Source organism: Sus scrofa, chromosome 9 (assembly GCF_000003025.6).
Source record: "Sus scrofa isolate TJ Tabasco breed Duroc chromosome 9, Sscrofa11.1, whole genome shotgun sequence".
Lineage (NCBI taxonomy): Eukaryota > Metazoa > Chordata > Mammalia > Artiodactyla > Suidae > Sus > Sus scrofa.
This window is the reverse complement of record NC_010451.4, coordinates 2051844-2076634: the sequence shown is the minus strand read 5'-3', so window position 1 is coordinate 2076634 and position 24791 is coordinate 2051844. Positions and strand designations below refer to the sequence as shown.

At 49.1% G+C, this 24791-nt stretch overlaps 1 protein-coding gene across 21 annotated transcripts in view; it reads left to right on the top strand.

Annotated features, from left to right (window-relative positions):
* The window catches only part of PPFIBP2 (PPFIA binding protein 2), a 156712-nt gene that overhangs the window by 64794 nt on the left and 67127 nt on the right, over positions 1 to 24791 (top strand). For 19 of the 21 annotated variants that reach the window (XM_021062284.1, XM_021062282.1, XM_021062283.1 and 16 more), the window contains one exon: positions 20656 to 20742. In XM_021062284.1, the coding sequence (XP_020917943.1) occupies positions 20656 to 20742 (87 nt within the window). Of the gene's footprint in view, positions 1 to 20655; positions 20743 to 24471; positions 24757 to 24791 lie in introns of those variants that run through there. The other 2 variants (XM_021062302.1, XM_021062297.1) reach the window with 2 other exon arrangements.

The window sequence follows — 24791 nt, the reverse complement described above, 5'->3', positions numbered from 1 at the left end:
TCCTCCTAGTTCCCACCTGGTCATCTGACTCCATCAGGGCCCCCCTTTTCCACCAGTCCTTTGCTGACCTCATCCCCGTAGTGGAGGGAGTGGCCGTCCGCCCCAGGCCTCATACTCCCCAGGTGTCGGCTCACCCACCCTTCTCACCTGCGTCCTTACGTGTAGGATGGCCGGGAGCACGTTTCCCTTAGCCCGCGTGTCTGAGGGTGGAAACACACCGTGTCTCTCTTGTCCCCGGGCAGAGGGGGTGGTTCCAGCAGAAGAGGTGTCTGGATGAGGTGTGACCTGCTAGGAGGCCAGGAGTCCTTGCCCTTGGACCAGTCCAGGAGGACAAAGCCTCGGAGGGAGACCTCTCTGGATCTGGGGTGGAGGGGGCGACGCCTATGGCTCAGAAGGCGCAGAGGAGGAGGAGGGGAAAGCACTTGCTCAGAGAAGACGCGGTTCATGGCCCTCGGGGGATGGGACACGGCCGTACTGTTGTCGTTAACATGCAGTTTGGCGTTTCCCTTGTGGCGCAGGGGGTTAAGCATCTGGCATCGTCACTGCAGTGTCTTGGGTCGCTGTGGCGCGGGATCGATCCCTGGCCTGGAAACTTGCATATGCTGCCAATGTGGCAAAAAACCCACAAAACACGCCGTTTGAAGTAAAGCCTTGGTTGGGCTCTTGGCTTTGCCGTACTTACTAGCTATGTGACCCCAGGTTGATAACCTCCAGTCCTGTTCTTCATCTGTAAAGTAGGGAAGCGGACCTGCCCCTTACAGGATTTATGAGCATCAGGGGAGATAACGTAAAAATGCTTAGCAGAGCAGCAGGCACGCCGAGGGTATTCAGTTAACTGCCATTGGCCGTTACCAGGAAGGGGCCACGGAAAGCAGCACAGGCGAAACCAGGTTGGCTCTCTCCTAGGAGTGCTGCTTAGGCCATGGCTCCTTCGCACAGGCCCCTTCCCCATTCCAGGTCAAGGCTGCAAACCAAAGACCTACAAGGGGCAGCTTGGACCTCGGCCACTGTGAGTAGCCAGAGGCCCCAGTGGCCGCTGGCTCTGGGCAGTTTGGCTGTGGCTGCGGAAGAGAAGGCTGCCCAGAGCTGGTCCTCCAGCTCCTGCCCCAACAAACAGAGCCCTGGGAGTCTCCTGCCACAGCCTCTGCCCCTCAGCTGTTTGGTTCCTGACTCACAAACAGCCCACACCTGTCCTGCTCTGAGATCAGTGGCTCCAACGCACACAGTCATAAAAGAGCCTCTTAAAATAGCTCCAAGCAGGGGCTGTGGGGTCCACCCACTGCCCTCCGAGCAGGACTCGATTTTCTCAGGAACAGAAATCCCAGCATGGTGCACATCTTCACGTTGCCGCTGGCTTCTGGCGCGCTCAGGGTTGAGGCCAAATTCCAAACCAAAGGCACAGCCTGCCCTCCGAAAAGCCAAAACCGGAATCACCACGGCTCGGCCATGCGGCTGGCTTGGCTTCTGCATAGGATGGGCAGTGAGCTCAACCTGCCGACGTGAGGCCATGCTCAGGTGCTCAGGGGGTCCACCTGGTGGCCTGGCCTCTCGGGCCGGAGGAGCTAAAACGGTGTCCCAGCTCCTGAGCTCGCCTCGCCCTGGAGTCAGCCTGCAGTGAGGGTGGGCGTGGGCAGCTGCTTCTGCGAAAGCCCCTCCTCCTGGCTGGGCTGCGGGCACGAGTCCAGCAGCCAACTCCTTGGGTTTCATGGCGTTGCCATGAGCTGTGGTGTAGGTTGCAGACTCGGCTTGGATCCCACGTTGCTGTGGCGCTGGTGTAGGCCAATGGTTACAGCTCTGATTCGACCCCTTCATGGGTCAGACGTTGGACAATTGACTCAACCTCCCTGGGACTCCGTTTCCCTGACCGTAAAATCTGGATGAATCAGTACATGTGAAGTGCTCAGAAAACACTTCCTAGGTGTTGTGGCAGCAGGACCTCAGCCACTCCAGGCGGCTGCTGTTCACTCCAGAACCGCGTGCCCAACCTCAATTCTGGGCGGAGAGGGTTTTTAAGACCAGGAAGAGGATGCCAGCGGGTCTGGTTACTCAGAGGTACTCGGTGTCCCAGGTCCCTGAGGACCCATCCGTTTTTCAGCCAGAGCACCCAGCATACCCCTCATCACACTCCCAGGGTCATTTAGGAGCTAGAATTCTGCCTTCTCTGACCTCTTGCACCTGTGACTCTGATCCGCCAGCAGTTTGAAGAGGCCCGCGTGCCTCTTCCCCAGCAGGGTTTAACCAAGCAGTATCATAGCAGGGTCACTTGCTGAATAGCTTGCGGGTACTCCAGAGCTCCCCAGCCCTCGGGAGTCCTGGGAGCTGGCAGCAGCACCTGGGGTGGGGGAGGGCCCTTGTCCCATCCCGGCACTTCTCTTCCCGTCCTCTGTGTCACTCCGCTCTGTCACACTTTGCACCTGTCCCCGACCTTATGGTCCCCACCCACTTCACTGAAAACAATGGCCACACGTAGGTGAACCTCCCGTCTTTCCTCCACTTCACCACAAGTGTAAGAGTTCACAGCCAGCGTTTGCCAACTTCCTTTGGCTTCATGGGTCAGGAGTGCCTTCTGCGGGCCAAGGCTATTCCGTATCCTGTCCTCTTCACCTAATCCTGTACTGTGTTCTCTTGCTCTGGTCGTTTCTTTACTCTGCCTGCCTACTTGTCCCTTGTCCTGGCAGAAAATGTTTTTCCTTAATTCTTGGAGAAAACAAATCAAGACTGTCTCTGACCAGGTACTTGTCTCTCTGTGCTGCCTTAGATCCTGGCTTCCTTTCCCAACAGGAATCTTCAGATCAAGAGCAGGCTAAACCCTGGAGTTCCCGTCATGGCTCAGTGGTTAACGAATCCGACTAGGAACCATGAGGTTTACGGGTTCGATCCCTGGCCTCGCTCAGTGGATGAAGGATCCGGTGTTGCCGTGAGCTGTGGTGTAGGTTGCAGACTCGGCTCGGATCCCACGTTGCTGTGGCTGTGGTGTAGGCCAGTGGCTACAGCTCCGATTCTACCCCTAGCCTGGGAACCTCCATATGCCACTGGAGCAGCCCTAGAAAAGGCAAAAAGAAAAAAAAAAAAAAAAAGAAAGAAAAAGCAGGCTAAACCCGCACTATCTCTCTTCTTTCCTGGTCACCCCAAACTCTCTTCCACTGGCTTAGTCCCTAAGAAAGCTTTCAAGATCCTTCTATAATATTCTTTAAAAATTTTTTGTGATTGAAGTATAGTTGATTTACGATATTGTGTTCTACGGTATAGCAAAGTGATTCTCGTACACATATGTGTATTCATTTTCATACTCTTTTCCATTACGGTTTATCAAGGATGTTGAACACAGTTCCCTGTGCTGTAGACAGAGTAAGTCCTTGTTGTTTATCCATCTCTATATATTGTAGTTTGTAGTGCTCATCCCAAACTCCCAATCCTTCCCTCCCCCTGGCAACCGCAAGTCTGTTATCTGTGTGTATGAGCCTGTTGCCTAGATAAGTTCCTTGGTGGTGTATTTTGGATTCTGCATATAAGCGATACTATATATTTGTCTTTTTCTTTCTGACTTAGTATGAGAATCTGTAGGTCCACTCATGTTGCTGCAAAGGATGTTATTTCATTCTTTTTTATGGCTGAATAATATTCCATTGTGTGTGTGTGTGTGTGTGTGTGTGTGTGTGTGTGTGTGTGTGTGTGTATGGATATGCCACATCGTTGTTTATTCATTTGTTGATGGATATTAAGTTGTTTCCATGCCTTGGCTATTTTGAATAGTGCTGTTATGAATATGGGTGTGTGTGTATCTTTTCAAATTACAGTTTTGTCTGCATATATGCCAGGAATGGATCATAGGGCAACTGAATTTTTAGTTCTTTGAGGGACCTCCATGTCATTTTCCATAGTGGCTGCACCAACTTACATTCCCACCAACAGTGTGGACGGTTCCCTTTTCTCCACATCCTCTCTAGCATTTGTGATTTGTAGATTTTTAAATATTGGCCATTCTGACTGGTGTGAGGCGTATGTTATTGTAGTTGCGATTTGCATTTTTCTAATATTTATTGACAGAGAACATGTTTTCCTGTGCCTACTGGCCATCTCTGTGTCTTTGGAGAAACGTCAGTTTAAGTCTTCTGCCCAATTTTTCATTGCGTTGTCCTTATTATGCATGAGTTGTTTGTATATTTTGGAGATGAAGCCCTTCCTCGTTGGCCCATCGTTTGCAAATGTTTTCTCCCATATTCTGTGGGCTGTCTTTTTGTTTATGGTTTCCTTTGCTGTGTAAAAGGTTCTAAGTTTGATTGGGTCTCATTTGTTCATTTTTGCTTTTATTTCTATTTCCTTGGAAGACTGACCTAAGAAAACATTAGTACAATTACTATCAGAGAATGTTTTGCCTGAGTTTTCTTCTAGGAGTTGTGGTGTCAAGTCTTATATTTAAGTCTTTATTTTTGAGTTTATTTTTGTGCGTGGTTCCAGGATGTGTTCTAACTTCATTGATTTCTATGTGGCTGTTCAGCTTTGCCAATACCACTAGCTGAAGAGTCTGTCTTTCCTCCGTTGCTGAAGATGAATTGACCATAGGTATGTGGGTTTATTTCTGGGCTCTCTAGTCTGTCTCATGATTCAGATATCTGTTTTTATCATAAGTGGATGTTGAATTTTATCTAATGTATTTCCTGCATCTACATGTGATTTTATCTTTTTTGTTGTGCCCAATAACAGTGATTTGCATATGTTGAACCATCCTTGTGATTTGGTTGTGGTATATGATCTTTTTGATGCATGCTGGATTTGGTTTGCTAATATTTTGAGAGTTTTTGCATCTATATTTGATCAGATAATGGCCTGTAAAATTTTTTTTTTTTTCTCCAGTAGTGTCTTTGGTTTTGGTATCAGGGTGACGGTGGCTCATAGGAATGTCTTTGGGAGTGTTCCTTCCTCTTTAATCTTTTGGAAGAGTTTGAGAAAAGATCAGTATAAATTCTCCTTTGTATGTTTTGGTAGAATTTGCCCAGGAAGCCATGGTCCTGGACTTTTGTTGGTAGAGAGATTTTTTTCAATTCCAGATTCTATTTCATGTCTAGTGATCTATTTAAGTTGTCCTTTTCTCCTTGATTCAGTTTTGGTGGGCTATATGTTTAAGAAGCTCGTCCATTTTTTCTAGGATGTTGAGTTTGTTGGCGTATAAATGTTCGTAGTATGCTCCTGTGGTTTTTATATTTCTGCAGTTGTCAGTTGTGATTTCTCCTCCTTCACTTACTATTTTATTTGGGTCCTCTCTCTCTTTTCTTCTTGGTGAGCCTGGCCAGAGGTTTGTCAATTTTGTTTACCCTTTCAAAGAATCAGCTCTTGGACTTACTGATTTTTTTTTTTTCTATTGTTTTTTAAATCTCTATTTTCCCTCTGATCTTTATTTCCTTCCTTCTGCTGCTTTTAGGATTTGTTTGTTCTTTTTTAATTCTTTTGGTGGTTGTTAGGTTGTTTTATTTTGTTTGTTTCTGGAAGTAGGCCTGTATAGCTATGAACTTCCCTCTAAGAACTGCTTTTGCTGAATCCCATAGATTTTGTATGATTATATTTTCATGGTCATTTGTCTCAGGCATTTTAAAATTTCTTCTTTGATCTCATTGGTTTTTTAGTATCATGTTGTTTTGTCTCCATGTAATTTTTTTTTTTTTTTTTCTTGTTTCTTTTTCTGTGATTTCTAGTTTCATGCTATTGTGGTCAGAAAAGGTGCTTGATGTAATTTTTATACTCTTGAATTTGTTGAAGCTCATTTTATACCCTAGTAGGTGGTCAATCCAGAGACTATTCCATGTGCACTTGATAAGAATGGGTGGTCTGCTTTTGTGGAGTGTAAAATCTTGAAAAATATTATGTCTAAAGGTTCTATTGTATCATTTAGGGTTTCTGCTGCTTTGCTGATTTTCTGTCTCAAAGATCTGTCCATTGATGTCAGTGGGGTATTAAAGTCTCCTACTGCCGTTATACTCCTGTCAGTTTCTCCCTTTGTCAGTATTTGCTTTATGCATTTGGATGCTCCTATATTGGGTGCATATATGTTGACAAGTGTGATATCCTTTTCTTGTATTGATCTTTTTGTCAATATGCAGTGTCCTTCTTTTCTTTATGGCCTTTGTTTTAAAGTCTAGTTCTTTTTTGTTTGTTTTGTTTTTTTAGGTCCATGTCTGTGGCATATGGAAGTTCCCAGGCTAGGAGTCAAATTGGAGCTATAGCTGCAGGCCTACACCACAGTTCACAGCAACGCTGGATCCTTAACACACCGATTAAGGCCAGGGATCAAACCTGTGTCCTCAAGGAAACTACTCAGGTTTGTTACAGCTGAGCCAATTCCTTAAAGTCTATTTTTTTCTTTTTCTTTTTTTTGCTTTTTAGGACTGCACCTGTGGCATATGGACATTCCCAGGCTAGGGGTCGAATCGGAGCTGTAGCCACTAGCCTAAGCCCCAGCAACACCACATCCAAGCTAGGTCTGTGACCTACACCACAGCTTATGACCATGCCAGATCCTCAACCCACTTGAGTATGGCCAGGATTCAAACCCGCGTCCTCATGGATACTAGTCTGATTTGTTTCTGCTGAGCCATGATGGGAATTCCTAAAGTCTATTTCTGATATGAATATTGTAATCCTCTCTTTCTTATTTCTATTTGTATGATATCTCTCTTTCTCTTTTTTTTTTTTTTTTTTTGGTTGCTTTTTCTATCACCTTATTTTCAATCTCTGTATGTCCTTTGCCCTAAAGTAGGTTTCTTGCAGTCAGCATGGGTTTCTTGTGGGCTCTTGTTTTGTTTTTTTTTTTATCCAATCTGCCACTCTTTCTTTTGATTGGAGCATTTAATTAAGTCCATTTACATTTAAGGTAATTATTGATATGTATTTACTTACTGCCATTTAAAATTTTGTTTTTCCAGTGACTTTTGTATTTCTTCTCTATCCTTTTTCCTTTTGTGGTTTGATAATTTTGTTTTTCCTTTTTTCCCCCACTTTGGCTGCCCCAAGGCATATGGAGCTCGTGGGCCAGCTCCTGAGCCAAGCCTTGAACTAAGCCACAGCTGCTGCAACAATGAATGCTTAACCCACTGTGCTGGGCCAGGGATCGAACCTGTGTCCCAGCGCTCCCAAGATGCTGCCAATCCCATTTTGCCACTGAGGAGCTCTGATAATTTTGTATTACGCTGTTTTCTCTTATTTTTGGTGTTTGTGAATCTGTCATATGTTTTTGATTTTTGGTCACCCTCTTTTACAAGTATGTCAACCTCTTCCTATATCTACTTGCTTTAGATTAGTAGTCATATAGGGTCAAACACACTATGGGAAAAAATGTACATTTCCTACTCTTCTCCCTCATATTTTACGATTGATGTCTTCTTTTCCATCTTCCTGTTCATCCTTTTGCTGTTCATGTGGTTATCTTTGCTTGCACAGAATTTTTTAAAAATTTGTTTTTAATCAGTGCACTGGCTTAATTAAGTGATTTACTTTCCAAATGTAATTTTCTCTTCTCTATAGATTCTGCTTTTTTATTTAGAGAAGACCTTTCAGTATTTCCTCTAGGATAGGTTGAGTAATCTGGTATTCTTTCAGTTTTTGCTTGTCTGAGAAATTCTCTCTCCTATTCTAAATAATAATCTTGCCAGATAGAATATCCTAGATGGCAGATTTTTTCCCTTTTAGGACTTTGAATATATCTTGCCACTTGCCTGCAACTTTTTTCCTTAGAGAAATCAATAACCTTATGGGGGGTCCCCTTGGAATTAACTCTCTTTGTTTTTCTCTTGCTGCTTTTAGAATCCTCTCTTTAACTTTTGCCATTTTGATTTTAATGTTTTGGTGTAGGTCTGTTTAGGTTTTTCAGGTTTGGGACGTTCTGTGCTTCCTGTACCTGGCTATCTTTCCCCTTCTGTAGGTTTGGGAAGTTTTCAACCATAATTTCTTCAAATATATTTTCAATCCCCTTTCTCTTCTCCCTCTGAGATCCCTGTTATGCATAGATTGGCATCCTATAGATTGGCATGCTTTATACTATCCTATAGGTCTCTTACATTGCTTTCTTTTTTTTTTTTTTTTTTTTCAATTTGGCTTTCTGTCTGCTGTTTTGATCGAGTGATTTCCATTATTCTGTCTATTTTGTGCTGCATTATTAATTCTGATACTCATTGCCTTTAGCTCAGCTTTTGACTCAACAAATGAGTTTTCTTATTTTTCTTGGTTCTTCTCTCTAGTTTCTAGTTCCTTTTTTACAGTAATCTGCAGTTCTGTTAATGGCCCCTTCTTAATTCCTTCAGTGTTTTCATTATCTCCTTTTTGAACTTGGTGTTTTTTAGACTGAAGGGGTTTGTTTCATTGTTTGTTCTTTAAGGGGAATTCTCTTGATGTTTTAATTGCGGGTGGTTCCTCAGCTTCTTCATTTTCCTGATTTCTCTCACTCTGTGTGTAGGGAAAACAGGTGTCTGCTGTGGTCTTGGAGGGCTGTTTTTTATGTGGGAGCCTCCCTGTTTAGTCTGTGTGGGTTTAATATTTTTGGTGTGAAAGCTGTTTTTAGTATGGATGCTTGCCCCCTCTTCACTTGGTTATGCTGGCTGTTGTCCCCTTGATTGGGGCTGATACTGGTGGTGTGACCAGAGCCTGCATCGGATGTTGGGCAGGGCCCCCTCTTTGCTCCTTAGTTGTCACTGCCATGTCAGGGACATGGTCTGTTCCCTAATTGTTGGAGCAGAAGCCCCCAGATCAGTTTCTGAGAGGCAGTGTGAGGTACGTGGGACTGGAGCATTTCTACTGGGAAAGGAGCCACTCCCAATTCCAGGAGGAGCTTTGGGTGGTGCGTCTGTGGTGTTGCCTGTGTGTGCTCACAAAGGACACTGGTGTTGGCACTGCCCTCGGCCCTGCCTCCACTGTGGGAGTTCGGGTGGGCGGCCCTGCTGTTCCTGTGTTCACAGAGCCGCCACATGCACCAGTCTGCTGACGTCAGGTACCAGGACCACAGTAATCACACACCTGGACTTGCTGTGGGACCTGTGGAAGCAGGCCAGACCCTGGCCCTGTGTAGTGTGCATGCGCCCACAAAGCCCACAGTTGCTAAGGTCAGATCCATCCCAGCCATGGCAGCACCCATCGTCCTGCTCCCAGAGTTGCTAGAGTGGCACCGAGAAAGTGGCTGTTGTGGCAGGCCTCGCCCCTCCCTTCACACATGTGCCCGTTAAGGATGGGGTTTCCACAGTGGCACCTGTCTCTGAGCATGCCAAAGTGAGGCTGCCGTGGAGGTCCCTGCCCCTCCCATCTCGTGCCCCTTAGCCACGGTGCTTTGTTTCTGTGGCAGGCCTGGGCTTCGTCCAAGTACACACCTGGTTGCGGCCTGTACGGCGCTCCAGCTCTTTCAGGCCATCTCTCTGCAGTTAAGCCCCGTCCTCTCCTCGGGTCTGTCCTCTGGAGCACCCAGCCCTGGCACGTACCAGCAGGTGCACCTCTCAGACTGCGGATGGCGGCAAGGTAGCATGACGCCCCTGTGCCCATTTCTCTGTTCCGCCTCCTGCCAACCAGCCGCTGGGCTCTCCTCCAAGCCAGGAAGCTCCCTGTATGTCCTGGCTCATCTCCCTGCTGGTGAAGGGGCTTCTCAGGGTGCAGGAAGCTTTCCTCTTTCACAGCTCCTTCCCGGGGCGCAGGCCTGTCCTGATTTCTTCTCCCCCCCACCTTTTGTGCTAGTTGGTTATGTGGAGATCTTTCTCGCACTCGTGGGTGTTTGATATATTTTTCCAGCGTTCAGTAGTGTATATTCTGCGAGAATCGTTCCACAGGGAGATGCACTTTTGATGTATTTGGAGAGAAAGGTGCGCTCAGTAGCCTTCTATTTTGCCATCTTGATTCCCTCACTCTATAATGTTCCTTTGCCTCTAGTTCTGCAGCAACGTGGCGCATCCATCTCCCCTGGAATTCGTTCCCACTGGGGAATCGTGCAGGGTTAATGGGCTTCTCGTGACCAAAGGAGCAGCTCCTCACTTTGCCCCTCACCGAGTCCCACCTTGTCCACCTGTAGATCTCTCTCTCCTGCCTATTTGATGGTCGGCTCTTCAGATGGAAGGTCTGGGCACCGGGCAATTGACTTCTAGTGCCTCCAGGTGAGCGCAAGAGTCACAGTGCCCCTCCATCGCCAACCCCGCCCCTGATGCCACCCCTCTGTCTCCAGCAGGTGTTTTGGTGGTCATGCGTCAGTGTGTCTCTTGGAGTTGTCAAGAGGAGGAAGGAACACCGCTCAAAGGGCCTCCTGTTCTTACTCCCCTCCTGGCTTTGACGTCATCCCTTTAGAAGATGCCAGCATGTTGATCTATACTGCTTCGCCTGCAGCCCAGTGCTGCACATGCCTTACGCATTCAGCCACCTGAAGAAGAGAATTTGGTAGGGACTAAACTTAGGCAAGGCTATAATTTTGGAACAAGATCTTGGTGAATCAAATGCATTTCTCTCACCCCTGTTTCCCAGGATGATCAGTTAGGAGCTTTCACGGGCATCTCACCAACCCTTGGCTGGAAGGCTTATCGCTAGACTGCCTTCAAGCTGTCCTTGGTTCTTCTGTGTCAGTTCTGGGAAAGCAGAGCGTCTGAAGGGTGGCGGTTGTCATGGCTTCGCAGAGAGCCTGTCTGTATTGTGAAGACTCTTTTCCAAGATACCGTTCTCTGTTCTCCAGGGGGGATTCCTTCAGAGCTTTCAGGACTCAGTTATTCAAGCGGGACCCCCCACCTTAAAGCCTCTTTCTCCCTTGTAGGTAAACTCCATCCATCCCTTCCCCATGGCCCTGCTGCCGGCTTACATCCGACTCCAGGGCAGGACCTAGCAGGTTTGGACTCTGAGCTTTTTGAAGGCAGGGGCTGCCTGGAACAGAAGGTGGCACCTGACAGGTGTTGAGGAATGCTGGAGTCATGGAGTAGATCGATGAGTGAAGCATGTTTACGTGAGCACTAGTTGACCCAGCCATTTAACTAGCTAGTCGTGAATTTGCTTTGCTCTTCCCTAACCGTAGATCATTTGATGGTGACACCCGCCCAGCCACATGTAGTCTCCCCTGATGTATAATTGCAGCTCAGCGGTGGGGGCATAAGGAGGTCAAGGTCAGGACAGGGTCTCTCGTTGGATTCCTGGGAGCTAAGGACCTGATTGTAGTCCACTCACACTGCATTTCGAAGAAACCTCTCTAACTCTGTGCCAAAGAATAGCGGATTGCTTGGCTATTCCTTGCCTCGGAAAAGTGGTTTTGTAATAACTGCCAGAAAGCCCTGAAAGTCCTTAAATAAGAAAAAAAAATCTAGGAGCGGTTTTCTTTTCTACAAGCACCTGCCTGCACTCGTTCTGCTTGGTTCCCTTGGTGATGGGTAATCTGAGCCATGTAATAGGAATTGTAGCTTCTACCATCTATTCGTTTTTATTTTTAATTTTTTTGGACTCATTTTTTTTTTCTTTTGTCTTTTTTTAGGTCCACACCCGCGGCACATGGAGGTTCCCAGGCTCGGGGTCTAATTGGAGCTGTAGCTGCCGGCCTACACCACAGCCACAGCAACGCCAGATCCGAGCCTCGGCTGCGACCTACTCCACAGCTCACGGCAACGCCGGATCCTTAACCCACTGAACGTGGCTAGGGATCGAACCCACAACCTCATGGTTCCTAGTGGGATTCGTTTCTGCTGCGCCACGACGGGCACTCCTGGTCTCCTTACATTTAAGGTCTCCGTTTTACCAGTTGCTAAAGTTCGGTGTGGGAGGCCTGGTCCTGAGCTTGAAGTGCAGCCTCGGTAACTCCGACGTCTCCCCTGTGCCTGCCAGCCGAGGCGCTCTTGAGATTGGTTTTTCTCGATTTGAAAAGATCCCCTTGACCAGGCAGTGGGTAAATTACACGTTTTCTTTTTTGGAGTTGGCCGAAAACGGACGTCACCTACCTGTTTGGTAGCTAAAGACTTACCCACGGTTTATCGAGTGTGTTGTGTTCAAAATCGCAGTGTGTTTCCAGGCCAGGGGCCATGCTGTGATTTAACGTGACCTGACCCGTTGGGACAGTGTATACATGCTGGGGCCAGGATCCTGAAAGAACGGGAATCCATAGCTCATTAGCCATCCTGCAGTTACTGTGGCCCTTTACTAGAAGACTCTAGACCTTGGTGTTAGAAGAAGAGGGCCAGATGTCTTTTCGAGGAGCCCAGGCCAGGGGCTCTGGGAGGCAGCTGCTGGTCCGAGTCACCCCGCGATGGCTGGAGCGTCTCCCCGAGAGGCTGATGCCATAGGCTTCCCCGCCCTCCGTGCCTGCAAACCAGAGGACACCCCATGCCAGCTTTCCACCCCACCTGACTCTTCGGAACCGGCTTTTTCCTTGGGTGCAGCGAAGGGCTGTGCTGACTAGAGGTCTCCTGGGACCCAGCAGGCTGTCAGCGAATGCTGCAGGGTTGCCCTCACCAAGCATCCCCAAGAGAGTGGCAGAACATGCATGGAGGGCATGCCCCCCTGGCAGAGGGCAGCCAGGCTGTGAAGGAGTCAGACTCCCGGGGATTCAGCAGGGCCCCCAGCCGTGGCATCGAGCACGCCCCCTCCTGGGCCCTGCGGAGAGAGACCTAACGGTGGCCCTCCCTCGCCCAAGCTGCATTGGAGGGGCCAGGCCAGGGGGGAGCCTGACCACTGACGTCAGAGGGGGTGGCTCCGAGGAGGCTGCCTGGGCAGGGGAGGGGGCTTTGCTAGGAGGCTTATGTTTAACCTCAATGTGACCTTTCAGACGGGAGCAAAAATACAAATTGGAGTGTTGACGGTTGGTCATTGTTAGCTATTGAAACTCTCCCTGTGCTCATTAGAAACTTGGGTGTCACGCCTGGTACTCAGAGCGTGGTGGTAGGATGCTCGTAGGATGCTCGGTTGCCCCATAGATAGGACTCCAAACGCGGGCATCTCTTCAGGGACGATGGAAAAGCGAGCAGGTTCTCAGCCGGCTGTGCCCGAGGCACGGCTCCAGGGCTCTTAGCTGACAGCAGGTTCTGTGTTGTCTCTTGCGCACTGTTTTTCTTTTGGTAATTGTTCCCTTGGGTGGTTTGTTGAGATCTAGAGAGATAGCTTCATAGGCATCGGGATCCAGAATGGCACCTGTTTTTGTTTGTGCACAGAAAGAGTGAGTTCCTCCAACCTGTTGGTGCAAGGGGCGAGCTGACTGACTGCTTCAGTGTTGAGCTCCGTCACAGCCATTTATGGGACTTCCATATTTCCACGATCTTTCAAAAGTCTGTTTATACTACGCAGAGGAAGTGTTAGAGCACCCTGCTCTAAAAAGCGTTCTGCACAGTTATTCCCCCACGTGTGTCTTTGTGTTTAATGACCTAACCCTTTGCGTTGCTCTGTGAGGTATGGTGTTTCTCTGTTTAAAGGATGGGAGGAGTTCCCTGGTGGCTCAGTGGGTTAAGGATCCAACATTGTCTCTGCTCTAGTGTGGGTTAAATACCTGACCCGGGAACTCCTGCATGTGGTGGGTACGGCCAAAAAAAAGAAAAAATCCTGGAGTTCTCTTGTGACACAGTGAGTCAAGGATCCGGCATTGTCACTGCTATGGTGCAGGGTCAATCCCTGGCTTAGGGGCTTCCACGTGCTGTGAATGCGGCCAGGAAAAGAAAAAGAAAAACAACCACCACAAAAATGAAGGATGGGAAGCTTGAGATGAGATGGGGGGACCTATGGTGCATCTTTAGTGCAGCCCTGCCCCCGCATCGCCCCTGCTGTTGTTCTGCAGGGACAGTCCGGCCTTGTGGAGGAGGAGGCTGCAGGAATTTTGTTCATAAGAATGGAAGTTGCCCAGCAAAGCCCCCGGGGATCCTCTGCTCTGCCTCGAAGTCTGCCGGGTGCGGGATGGGCACGGAGGAGCTGTGGCTCTCAGATCGGGCATTTGTGCAGTCGCATAGGACGTGGCATTCTTTCAGTCTAGCTTCTTCAACGGTTGTCAGGTGTCTTTATGTCCTTATTGCCCTACATTTTTCATTTCTCATCCATCCTTACATCCTTTAGCCCTACTTCAGCTTCTTTTTTATTTCTTCGTGGGTGTGTGTGTATTTGTCTTTTTAGGGCCGCACCCACGCCATATGGAAGTTCCCAGGCTAGGAGTTGAATCAGAGCTGCAGCTGCTCGCCCACACCACAACCACAGTAACCTGGGATCCAAGTCTCATCTGTGACCTACACCACAGCTCACAGCAATGCCAGATCCTTAACCCACTGAGCGAGGCCAGGAATCAAACCCGTATCCTCATGGGTACTAGTTGGGTTTGTTACCACTGAGCCACAATGGGAACTCCCAAGGCTTTTTTTTGTTTGTTTGTTTTAATTGAAGTGTAGTTGATTTACAATGTTGTGTTAGTCTCTGGTGAAGAACAGAGTGATTCAGGTGTGTGTGTGTGTGTGCGTATTCTTTGCCATTATAGGTTACTTCAGGGTATTGAGTACAGTTCCATGTACTACATAGCGGGACGTGGTTGTTGGTCCACGCTGTACTGAACAGTTCAAGTCTGCTAGTCCCAAACTCCCCACCCTCCCCCTTGGAAACACAGATCTGTTCTCTGTATGAGTCTGTGTTCCATTTTGCAGATAACTCTCATTTGTATAGTATCTTAGGTTCTGTGTATAAGTCATATCATAATGGCATTTGTCTTTCTCTTTCTGACTCACTTCGCTTAGTCTAATACGCTCTAGGCCCATCCTTGTTGCTGCAAATGGCATCATGTCATTCTCTTTTTTATGGCTGGGTGATATTACCCTCTGTGTGTGTGTTTACACCCACGCATGTACCGCATCTTCTTTGTCCATTCATCTGTCAGTTGGCGTTTACATTGTTTCCATGTCTTGGCGACTGTACATAGTGCTGCTGTGAACATAGGGGTACATGTATCTTTTAGGATTAGAGTTTTGTCTGGATAAACGTCCAGGAATGGGATTGCTGGACCATATGGAAACTCTTTGCTTTTTAGGAGGTTCCCAGGCCAGGGGTCAAATCGGAGCTTCAGCCGCTGGCCTACACCCCAGCCACAGCAACGCAGCATCCAGGCCGTGTCTGCGACCTACACCACAGCTCACGGCAACACTGGATCCTTAACCCTCGGAGCGAAGCCAGGGTTGGAGCCTGCATCCTCATGGATCCTAGTCCGGTTTGTGTCTGTTGTGTTCCACAGCAGGAACTCCCACATGGCAACTCTTTTTAGTTTTTTGAGGAACCTCTGTGCTGTTTTCCATAGTGGCTGCACCAGTTTACATTCACACCAGCAGTGTAGGAGGCTCCCTTTTCTCCACATCTTCGCCAGCATTGGGTATTTATAGACTTTTATAGTTTTTATTTGCATTTCTCTAATAAGTAGCAATGTTGAGCATCTTTTCAGGTGCCTGTTGTCCAGCTGTGTGTCGTCTTTGGAAAAATATCTGTTCAGGTCTTCTGCGCATTTTTTGATTGAGTCGTTTTTTCTTTTGGCTACGGAGCTGTAAGAGCTATATGTTTATTTTGGAAATTAAGCCTTGTCGGTCATGTTTGCAAATGTTGCTTTTTTGTTTTGTGTCTGGTTTCCTTTGCTGTGAAAAAGCTTATAAGCTTGATTGTTTTTGCTGTTCTTTCTCTTGAAGACGTTGGTCCAATTTATGTCAGACTGCTTTGCCTCCTTTCTCCTCCAGGTGCTCCGTGGTTCCACATCTTAGGTTTACGTCTTGAAGCCGTCTCGAGGTGATTTTTGCACCTGGTGTGAGGGGGTGTCTTCTACCTTTGTTGATTCACACGCAGCTGCCCAGTTTTCCCAACACCACTTGCTAAAGAGGCTGTCTTTTCGCCATTGTATATTCTTGCCTCCTTTGTTGAAGATTAATTGGCCATAGGCATGTGGGTTTATTTCTGGGCTTGAGAGCAAAGCTTCGATGGAAGCCAAGGTGTCTTGACGTCAATAGTCTTGGCTAAACTCTGAGTTATTGACAATATACACACAGGAACTCCCCATGCTGATTCAGTTCTGTGATACAAGAGAGATACTTTGTCTCCGGCATGCCTCAGTAAGAGATGCAAGAGGACAAGGAAACGTCCCTTTCTCTTGGCCGTCTCACCTCCGTTGAGTGTACAGATGGCTTGCCTTTCCAATATCTCTTGGTCCCACACAATATTGTATCAGGTAGCTAAGCTGAATTACAGTTTCAGGAACACCTTTAACCACAGAAGGTTTGGAGAGAAGATTCATTTTCCCTCTGTCACATTTGTAGAAATAACCATCAAAGCAGAAGAGGAGAAAATTTGATCAGATATATGGATATATGGATAGCACATCTTGCCACATCAGAAGTCCATGGTGCAGGTCCAGCCCAGGGGCTAACATCATTAGCTGAGTAAAAAGGACCTTCTTTTTTTTGTTTGTTTTTTTTGGTTTTTTCCTCGGCAGCACCCATGACCCACAAAAATTCCTGGGCCAAGTATCGAACCTGTGCCACAGCAGTGACCTGAGCCACTGCAGCGACAATGCAGGATCTTTAAACTGCTGAGCCCACAGTAGCTCCGGAAAATAATCTCTTCTTAAATTTATATTCGTCAATGGGATGAGCATGTAGGGTAGAACAGGATATTAGAATTCTTCTTTAAATGCACTTGCTGTCCTATGCCAGAAACCTAACATGTAGCATCCTGCAGAATTCTGTAGGACTTTCTTCTCTGGAACGCCAGCCAGCCTGGGTCTCTCAGTCTGACTTCGTGCACAGAGAGCTAGTCAACCTCTCCAACAATGATTGACCTAGGAGAAAACATGCGTGAGGCCTTGGAGAGACTCCAGAACCTGGGATTCCTCAGTTGAGATGGTCTCAGTGTTGATCCAAGCCTTCTACTGCAACCCCCACTGTCAGAGTTAAGGAAGCAGGTGTGCCTCCCGACAAAGGCTCTTCTCAAAGGAGGTCAAAATGGAGCTGTGTCCCAACTCTGTCTTTTGCAACATGTTTTGGCATAATTGGAATGACATTTTCGTAACAACCTGGCATTTTATGCCCCGATGATGCAGTCATTTTATCAATCAAGAGTGGCACCAAAAAGTGATCGAACCTCTTGGCCAATGGCTGGAATGATAGTACAGAACGTTTTTATTCACTCGAACTCAAAACCTCGCTTTGGCTGGTGAACTTGGCATTCAACAAGGTGATTCCGACACCATTTTTTCCCGCCCTGTTCTCCGATGCCTTCCACGTTCTTCTTCAAGGAGAGAGGGGATGCTTTATCATGGTCTGAGTCCAGCTGAGGTTTGAGTGCCTTTTTCTTGAGGGATGGGCGTCTTAGGCAGGTGGTGAAAACACAAGACTCTATGTCACCACAGGCAAGGGCTAGCAATACGGCAAATGTCTGGGACATTCTCTTCCACTCTCTGCCATTCAATACCCTTCAGAAGTTCGCTCGAGAACAGCACTGGTTTGGGTAGATGCTGTGCGAGGAAGCTGCCCTGTTCCTCTAGAATGGTGACCGGGTGAAGGGGGGCCTTTCTGCCTGAGCAGCGCTGCTACCCGGGTCTCTGTGACTGCTGCCAGGGGATGCGTCTCAAGTCTTCAAGTCTCGGGGGAGGGAAGAAGCACCGAGGACTGTTGTTCTAGGCCCTCCAACCATGCCTCGGGTTTTAAAGTGACTACTAAAGTAGAGACATTGTGGCAGGAGGCGCAAATGTTATGGTGAAAGTAAAAACCTCCCAACCCCCACTTTTTCAAAGGCCAGCCCCTTCCCCAGAAGGGAGCCACACAGAGGGTGGTTCTGTCCCCTCCAGACCTTCCATCGCTTTATTGTCACAGATTTCAGTGCCTGTAGAGGGTGGTTTTCTAGTGACAGACACATCATATGATGCTTAGGCTCTTGCCACCTTTCCTCTCCAGTGTGTCTGTATTTCCACGATGGTCCGTGAGTATCTACCTTGTGTTGAAATGGTTTAGCTGATCCATGAGAAAGAGATGGGCGAGCCGTGGTCTCTCTGTCCACTCCTCAGTTCATGGACATTGAGGTTCAGACAGCACTTTCAAACCTGGTTTTGAGTTGTCGTATAATCCCATTGCGTCAAACAAAGTTCATGCCATCTCTTCATTCAGCCGTGACCACAGAGAGCTTACTCGTGAATACACAGCATCTGGGGCAGATCATCTGTTTGTGCCTCAGTTTCTTTAGGTGTAGAATGGGAATAAAAACAGTACCCCTCCAGCGAGGTGGTGGGCAGGCTTAAAGGAATTAATAGACGGGATGTGCTTTCCCTAGGGCTGGGCGGGTACTGAGCGCTCCTGACAAGACCGCACGGGCCTAGAGCAAGGTGCGTGGACCACTTGGTTGGTCTCCATAGACCTGCTTTGGCCTTTGGCCCATGTTATCCACTAACCTTTGACCTATTTCGAGGGCAGCACAGGAAAGCAGTGCGTTCTCCTGTTTCCTATGACGCTGTCATATCATCGGGAGAGTTTATCACCTGACGCCGAGTCTCTGCAAAAACAAGCAAGTTTCTCCTTTCTTAGGAAGAGCCGTGCTCCTCCCGGACAGTCTGCTTGGCCTGAACAGACGGATCTGTGCGTCTCGGCCCTCAGTTGTGCTTCCCCTTCTCCCCTGGCTGCTGCAGTGGATTCAGATTCTCTTTCTCTGGCATGTGTTGCAGGCTCAGGGACATGCCTTTTATGTACTAACTGGACGTGCAGTGTCAGCTTAGGTCCTTAACTTTTTTTGTCAACAAGCTGCCTCCCACGTGGGTGGGTCTCTGATCGTATGGACACACCGAGCTCCATTTGTTGGCGTGTGGCTGGCTGGGGTCTCGTGGCAGGAACCGCCCTTCACCTCCTGCTGGGGGAGTGGCCGCTGCCGGTGGGTGCTACATGGCCTCACACACCTGCTGACGTTGGCCCTGGGGTTGGGCAGGCACAGCTTCGCTTCCGTTCGCTGAAAATCGCCGTCATGTGAGCTCTTGGACAGAGAAGCTATTGACCTGCTGTGAAGAATTACTTCCCTCTTTTCTTGTTAGGTTCAGAAAAAATGGAGGTTATGATTCTGTCTTTGGATGCTAGTCGGTGTTTGACCATGTGATGAGTGGAATATTGATTAATGGAACAGTAATAAACTGCCACCAACACAGAGAAGCCATTAGTGATTGTTAAGGCCCTTTGTCTAAGGCTCTGAAAGAGCTTCCATAGCAGTGAACAAGATGCAGGCTGGAGAGGGGCTGGAGGAAAAGGCAGTGGCCTGGTAGGGGTGCCCGGTCCGTCTAGCCTGTGCCTGGCACAGCCGCCCTGGGACATGGCCCCTGGGCTCATCCTCCCGTCTGCACCTCCAGCAAATAGCCAGTGCTTCTGTCACAAGTGACGCTCCAGGACTTGAATGCGCAATTCTCCGTCCTTGCTTCTCGTTTAGAACTGAGCCTGGCTCTGCCACCTGGCCTCACCTAGGCAGTGCACTGGGGGAGGGATGGGGCCAGGGAAGAAAGGGGGGTGTCCTTTCTCAGTGAAGAGGGGTGGGGAGCCCGTTCTTAATATTGGAAGGGGGGGATGGGCTCAAAGTAGGGGGTGCCTCTGGGCCCCTGTGCTTGGCTTCCTCTCTGGCTCCCTTCTTTGCACAGTCAGGAGCACTGGAGCACAGACTCCCCGGGACTAGCCCAGATGGTCGTGTCATTTCCCCATCTGGCCACGCCGTCTGCTTTTTCAGAGAGCCGAACCCCCGGACAGCCTATGGAGGGCCTCTGGTTTCGGCCCTAAATGCATCGTGGAGGGAGGGAGTGTTGGTGGTGCCGGGCCAGCTCAGTTCCATGAACAGCTGCCTCCCTCCTCCGCGCCTACAAGCAGGGCAGACACCCCGGACGGTGACCGCAGCGCCTCCGACTCGGGGCGTTGTGTCAGGTTTGCCCCTCCCCTGCCGGATCCGCGCTTCTCCCTTCCCTCTGTTTTCCACGGTTTCCGACGACTTTTTATTTCCTGTGTGTTCCCTCTGCTTAGCCCTTGAGATGCCTCTGTCTGTCTTTAGGGTTTTTCTCGGAAGTGCCGTCTGAGCTTGCTCCTCTCAGCCCTGGCACTGCAGGAGCTCCACGTGCCGCCCTGGCTGCCAGAGCCCTAACTGAGGGGTGGGCTTGGCCACTTCTGGAAGGGACGTGTGAGTAGGTGATGGGCTGGCAGTTGGCGCCCCTCATCCTCCGGCCCCCTGAGATGTTCAGGACGGGCTGCCGTGCCGTGAGGTGTGCCTCGGCTCTGGGGACCAGCCTGGCCTGGGAGTCAGGACATGAGATCCGTGCGGGCGTTGTTCCCTCTTAGCAGCTCGGTGAGTGGCACCAGCTCCCCGGCCTCCTCAGAGAGTCGGCGTTCATTGCTGTCGGTGCCCCTGGAAGCTGTGCCTCCAGCTAAGCCAGACCCGACACGTCCAGTCTCGCCAGGCACCGCCGGGGCTAGAGCTCCGCTGAGGCCTTTCTAGCCAAAGGTGAGGTCATCGAGGGATGGTTTTGCCAACTTGCGTGGCGCACCTCTCAGTGGCATCTGATCTGGTCCTCCTTGTAGCCGTTTTGAAATCCCATGGTTTCCCTTTAGGTGGTTTTGCACAGATAATCAGCGCAACTGTCCTCTTAGATGGCACACTTGGAAGTTGGGCAGATGCTTGTGCAGCCTTTTAAGTGTGCTTTTCTTTTTGCTTTCGTCCCAGGTCAATCACCACGGGGCTGCCAGTAATGAGACGTACCAGGAGCGCTTGGCGCGTCTAGAGGGAGACAAGGAGTCCCTCATATTACAGGTGGGTCCTCTTTGGGCGGGAAGCAGCCTATTCTGTTCCTGCCGACTCCGGAACTGCCTTCGGTCGGGGAGAAGACCAGAGGGTTTTCTCCGGGCAGATCTCCTGCTCCTGAAACAAAGCAGAAGTAACTGGGGCACAGTGTAACTCTGGCCTGGGTTCTTGGGGGCTGCGAATAGATGCACTTACATGTCATGGATTACCCGGTACCCGCCTCTGTGCACTGGCTGACCAAGGGACCCTGTCAGCTGGGAGTCTTGCGGGGGAGGTACGCTGTATGCTCCTGTCACTAATAAAGCAAAGCCACTTTCAAAGCCAGTGTGGATGCTGACAGGATCAGGCCCAGATCTTCTGGAGCTGGATTGGACTGATCACTTGGAAGCTAAATCCCCTGGAGCTGGTAACATGAGGGACTAAGCCTTTGGTGCCTCTCTTACTTTGAAGCCAGGAGACTCCAAAACTCTTGAGGCACAAGGAATCAAGGGTAGAGCTTCAGTCCTGAAGACGTGCGTTCCCTGGTAGACGTGCAGTTGAGTATTGTGGGCGGCTTTGTGCGGCGGGGGGAGCTCCTCGCTGTGTTAGTTCCCAAAGGCAGGAATCAAGCCTCAAGGTCTGTCTGCCTCAGACACGGATGGACGACTTGGGGGATAATGAGGCTGATGTGCCAGTCCCGGCTCCTCCAGGGAGGAGGGCAAGACTGGTGGTGGGTCGGGGGAGACGGGGCAGGCAGGGTGCCGGGGGCTGAGCTCAGAGCCCCAGCGTTAGCACCAGCAGTAAGAGGCTGGACCATGTCTGGCCCTTTTCCTTGTAGTTCACCCTGCTGCTTTTATTCACTTAACTGCAGTTTATGAATGTAAGAATAGTGTTATTTTAGAAACGTGAAAATCAAAAGTTTCACCTCTTAGCCTTTTCTCTCAGCCTCCCCCCCCATTCCTGCCCCTATTTGAAATAATTAAGTTCAGACAAAATAAACAGTTGCACAATTTCGCATCCCAGTTTTTTGCCCCCCTTCACGTCATTGATTTGTTCATTAGAAAAAATTTGCATGCCCACAGCGTGGTGATGCTGGTTTCAGGTGCTAGGGACAGAGCAGTGAAGAGTAGACAAAGTCTTGTTCTCAGGCTTGTGTGTGTGTGTGTGTGTGTGTGTGTGTGTGTGTACACAGTGAACAGACCAGTTCACAGGACGTTTCCAGTGATGAGAATTCCTGGGAGGAAGGTCGGGCAGGAGAAGGACCTGGTCACGGAGCACCTCCCTGACGGAGCAGACCTGGAGCAGCTGGCAAGGGGGCCCCGTGGGAACTGGGAGAGGCACATTCCAGGCAGAGGAGGCGGTCTGTCCAGCACACACCCTGTGGCAGGCGTGAGCTTGGTGTGGGCAGAACAGGAGGGGCTGCGTAGCTGGAGCTGGTGACCACGCAGCAGCCTGGGAACTGCCCTCAGAGAGGTCGCTGGGGCCCCACTGCAGAGCAGCCTATAGTGCAGACTGTTTGAGGGATGTGTAATTTGAACCCCATCCCAAGGACATGACTGATGAAAAGCATGTCCGGGAGTTCCCTTTGTGGCGCAGTGGTTAACGAATCCGACTAGGAACCATGAGGTTGCGGGTTCGATCCCTGGCCTCGCTCAGTGGGTTAAGGATCCGGCGTTGCCATGATCTGTGGTGTAGGTTGCAGACGCGGCTCGGATCCCGTGTTGCTGTGGCTCTGGTGTAGGCTGGTGGCTACGGTTCCGATTCAACCCCTAGCCTGGGAATCTCCATGTGCTGCGGGAGTGGCCCAAGAAATGGCAAAAAGACAAAAAAAAAAAAAAAAAAAAAAAAAAAGAAAAGCGTGTCCCGTTGAGACTTTTGCAGCAAACCCTTTGAAATTGCCCACTGTTGAACCAGGAACCTTCATGGCTGAAATAAGACATATTCCTATTTAGAGGATTACAATGTAATGAAGAAATCCTGTGTGAGAATCTCTTTGCTATTTAAAAAATTCTAAATTCTTAAATAATCCTTATGGAAATACCTCTGGCACCGCTGGCAGGCTGCTTACCAGGAACGTCGGAAAGGGGTGCTGGTGGTGTCTAGTCTTCCAGGACGTTGAGACTTTGCGAGGAGCCCTCATGTGCTCCCCACCATCTCGCAGAAGCTCCATGGAGCAGGTTCGGCCTCCACATGGTAGGGCCTCTTGCTTGACTCACCAGGCAGCCCGGCCGGAACGCATTCAAGGGAGCACTTGGCCCAGAAGGTTCTCTTGGAGGAGAACAAGGGAAATCACACAAGACAAAGTACTTGGTTTCAGGATTAAAAACACATAAAACCAGAATCTTTTATATCTTCATTAGAATGTAACTTTTTTCTTTTTTTCTTTCTTTTTTTTTTTTTCTTTTTTTGCCGTTTGAGGGCTGTACTCACAGCATATGGAGGTTCCCAGGCTAGGAGCTGAATTAGAGCTGTAGCTGTCGGCTGACACCACAGCCACAGCACCTCGGGATTTTTAGCCGCGTCTGCAACCTACACCAGAGCTCAGGGCAACGCTGGATCCCTAACCCCCTGAGCAAGGCCAGAGGTCGAACTCTCATCCTCATGGTTACTAGCCAGGTTCATTATTGCTGAGCCACAATGGAACTCCCAGAATATAATTTATAATTTTTTTAACTCAATTTTATTATATTTATAGTTGTACAATCATCATCACAACCCAATTTTACAGCATTTCCATCCCCAACCCCCAGCCCCCCTCCCAAACTGTCTCCTTTGGAAACCATCAGTTTTTCAAAGTCTGTGAGTCAGCATCTGGTTCTGCAAAGAAGTTCATTGTGTCCTTTTTTCAGATTCTACATGTCAGTGATGGCATTTGATGTTGGTGTCTCACTGTCTGACTTCACTTAGCATGATCATTTCTAGGTCCATCCATGTGTTGCAAATACCATTATTTCTTTCCTTTTAATGGCTGAGTAATATTCCATTGTGTGTATGTACCACAGCTTCTTTATCTACTTCTCTGTCAATGGACATTTAGGTTGTTTCCATGTCTTGGCTATTGTGAATAGTGCTGCAATGAACATTGGCGTACATGTGTCTTTGTGAGTTGTGGTTTTCTTTGGATAGATGCCCAGGAGTGGGATGGCTGGATCGAATAGAATGTAACTTTTGTTGTTGTTGTTGCTTTTTTAGGGCTACACCAAAGCATATGGAAGTTCCCAGGCTAGGGGTCCAGTCGGAGCTACAGCTGCCAGTCTACACCACAGCCACAGCAATGCCAGATCCGAGCCGCATCTGTGACCTACACCACAGCTCACGGCAACACCGGATCCTTAACCCACTGAGCGAGGCCAGGGATCGAACCTGCAACCTCATGGTTCCTAGTCAGATTCATTTCCGCTGCGCCACGACGGGAACTCCTAAAATGTAAGGATTTTCACTTATATATCCCCTCAGTTTCTAAAATTATGTCTAGCATGCAGTAGGGGTTCGAAAAATCTTTATTTTTCTTGAGTAAATGTCACTTGTAGTATCTTTCCACATTTTTGTCCCAAATTTCGACGCCTCTGCATTCCTAATTTAGAGCGTTTGTGTTCACAGGGCCCCCGCGGCCCTGTCTATCTTGAGGAGCTTTAAGCTGTAGGATGTCAAGGACCATGATACCCCTCTGGGTACCCCTGGCGCACGGCCCCAAGGTGTGGTGCAGACTCTGTGTTAGGCTCACAGTGAGATTAACCAGGACACATCCTTCCCACACAGAACCTCTGCAGCCCGGGGAGCAAAGGCCACCCCTGCAATCCTCCTCCTTTGAAAGCAGCGTCAGGGGAAGCAAAGGCCCGCCGATGAGGCCAGGCAGGAAGGATGAGGCGCCCACCTCTGGATTCTGACTGAAATGTCGGCACAGCATGGCCTGAGCCCTGAGGAATGTGAACATGGAGAGCTTAACGCAGCCCTGGTCGTGAAGATTAGTCCCTTCACGTAAACACACATAGGCGAGTTCACATGAGCCGCCGCTCCAGCTGCCTGTCCGGCGCAGCCTGAGAAGTGAGTTAGGACCATCTGCATGTCAGTGGTGATTC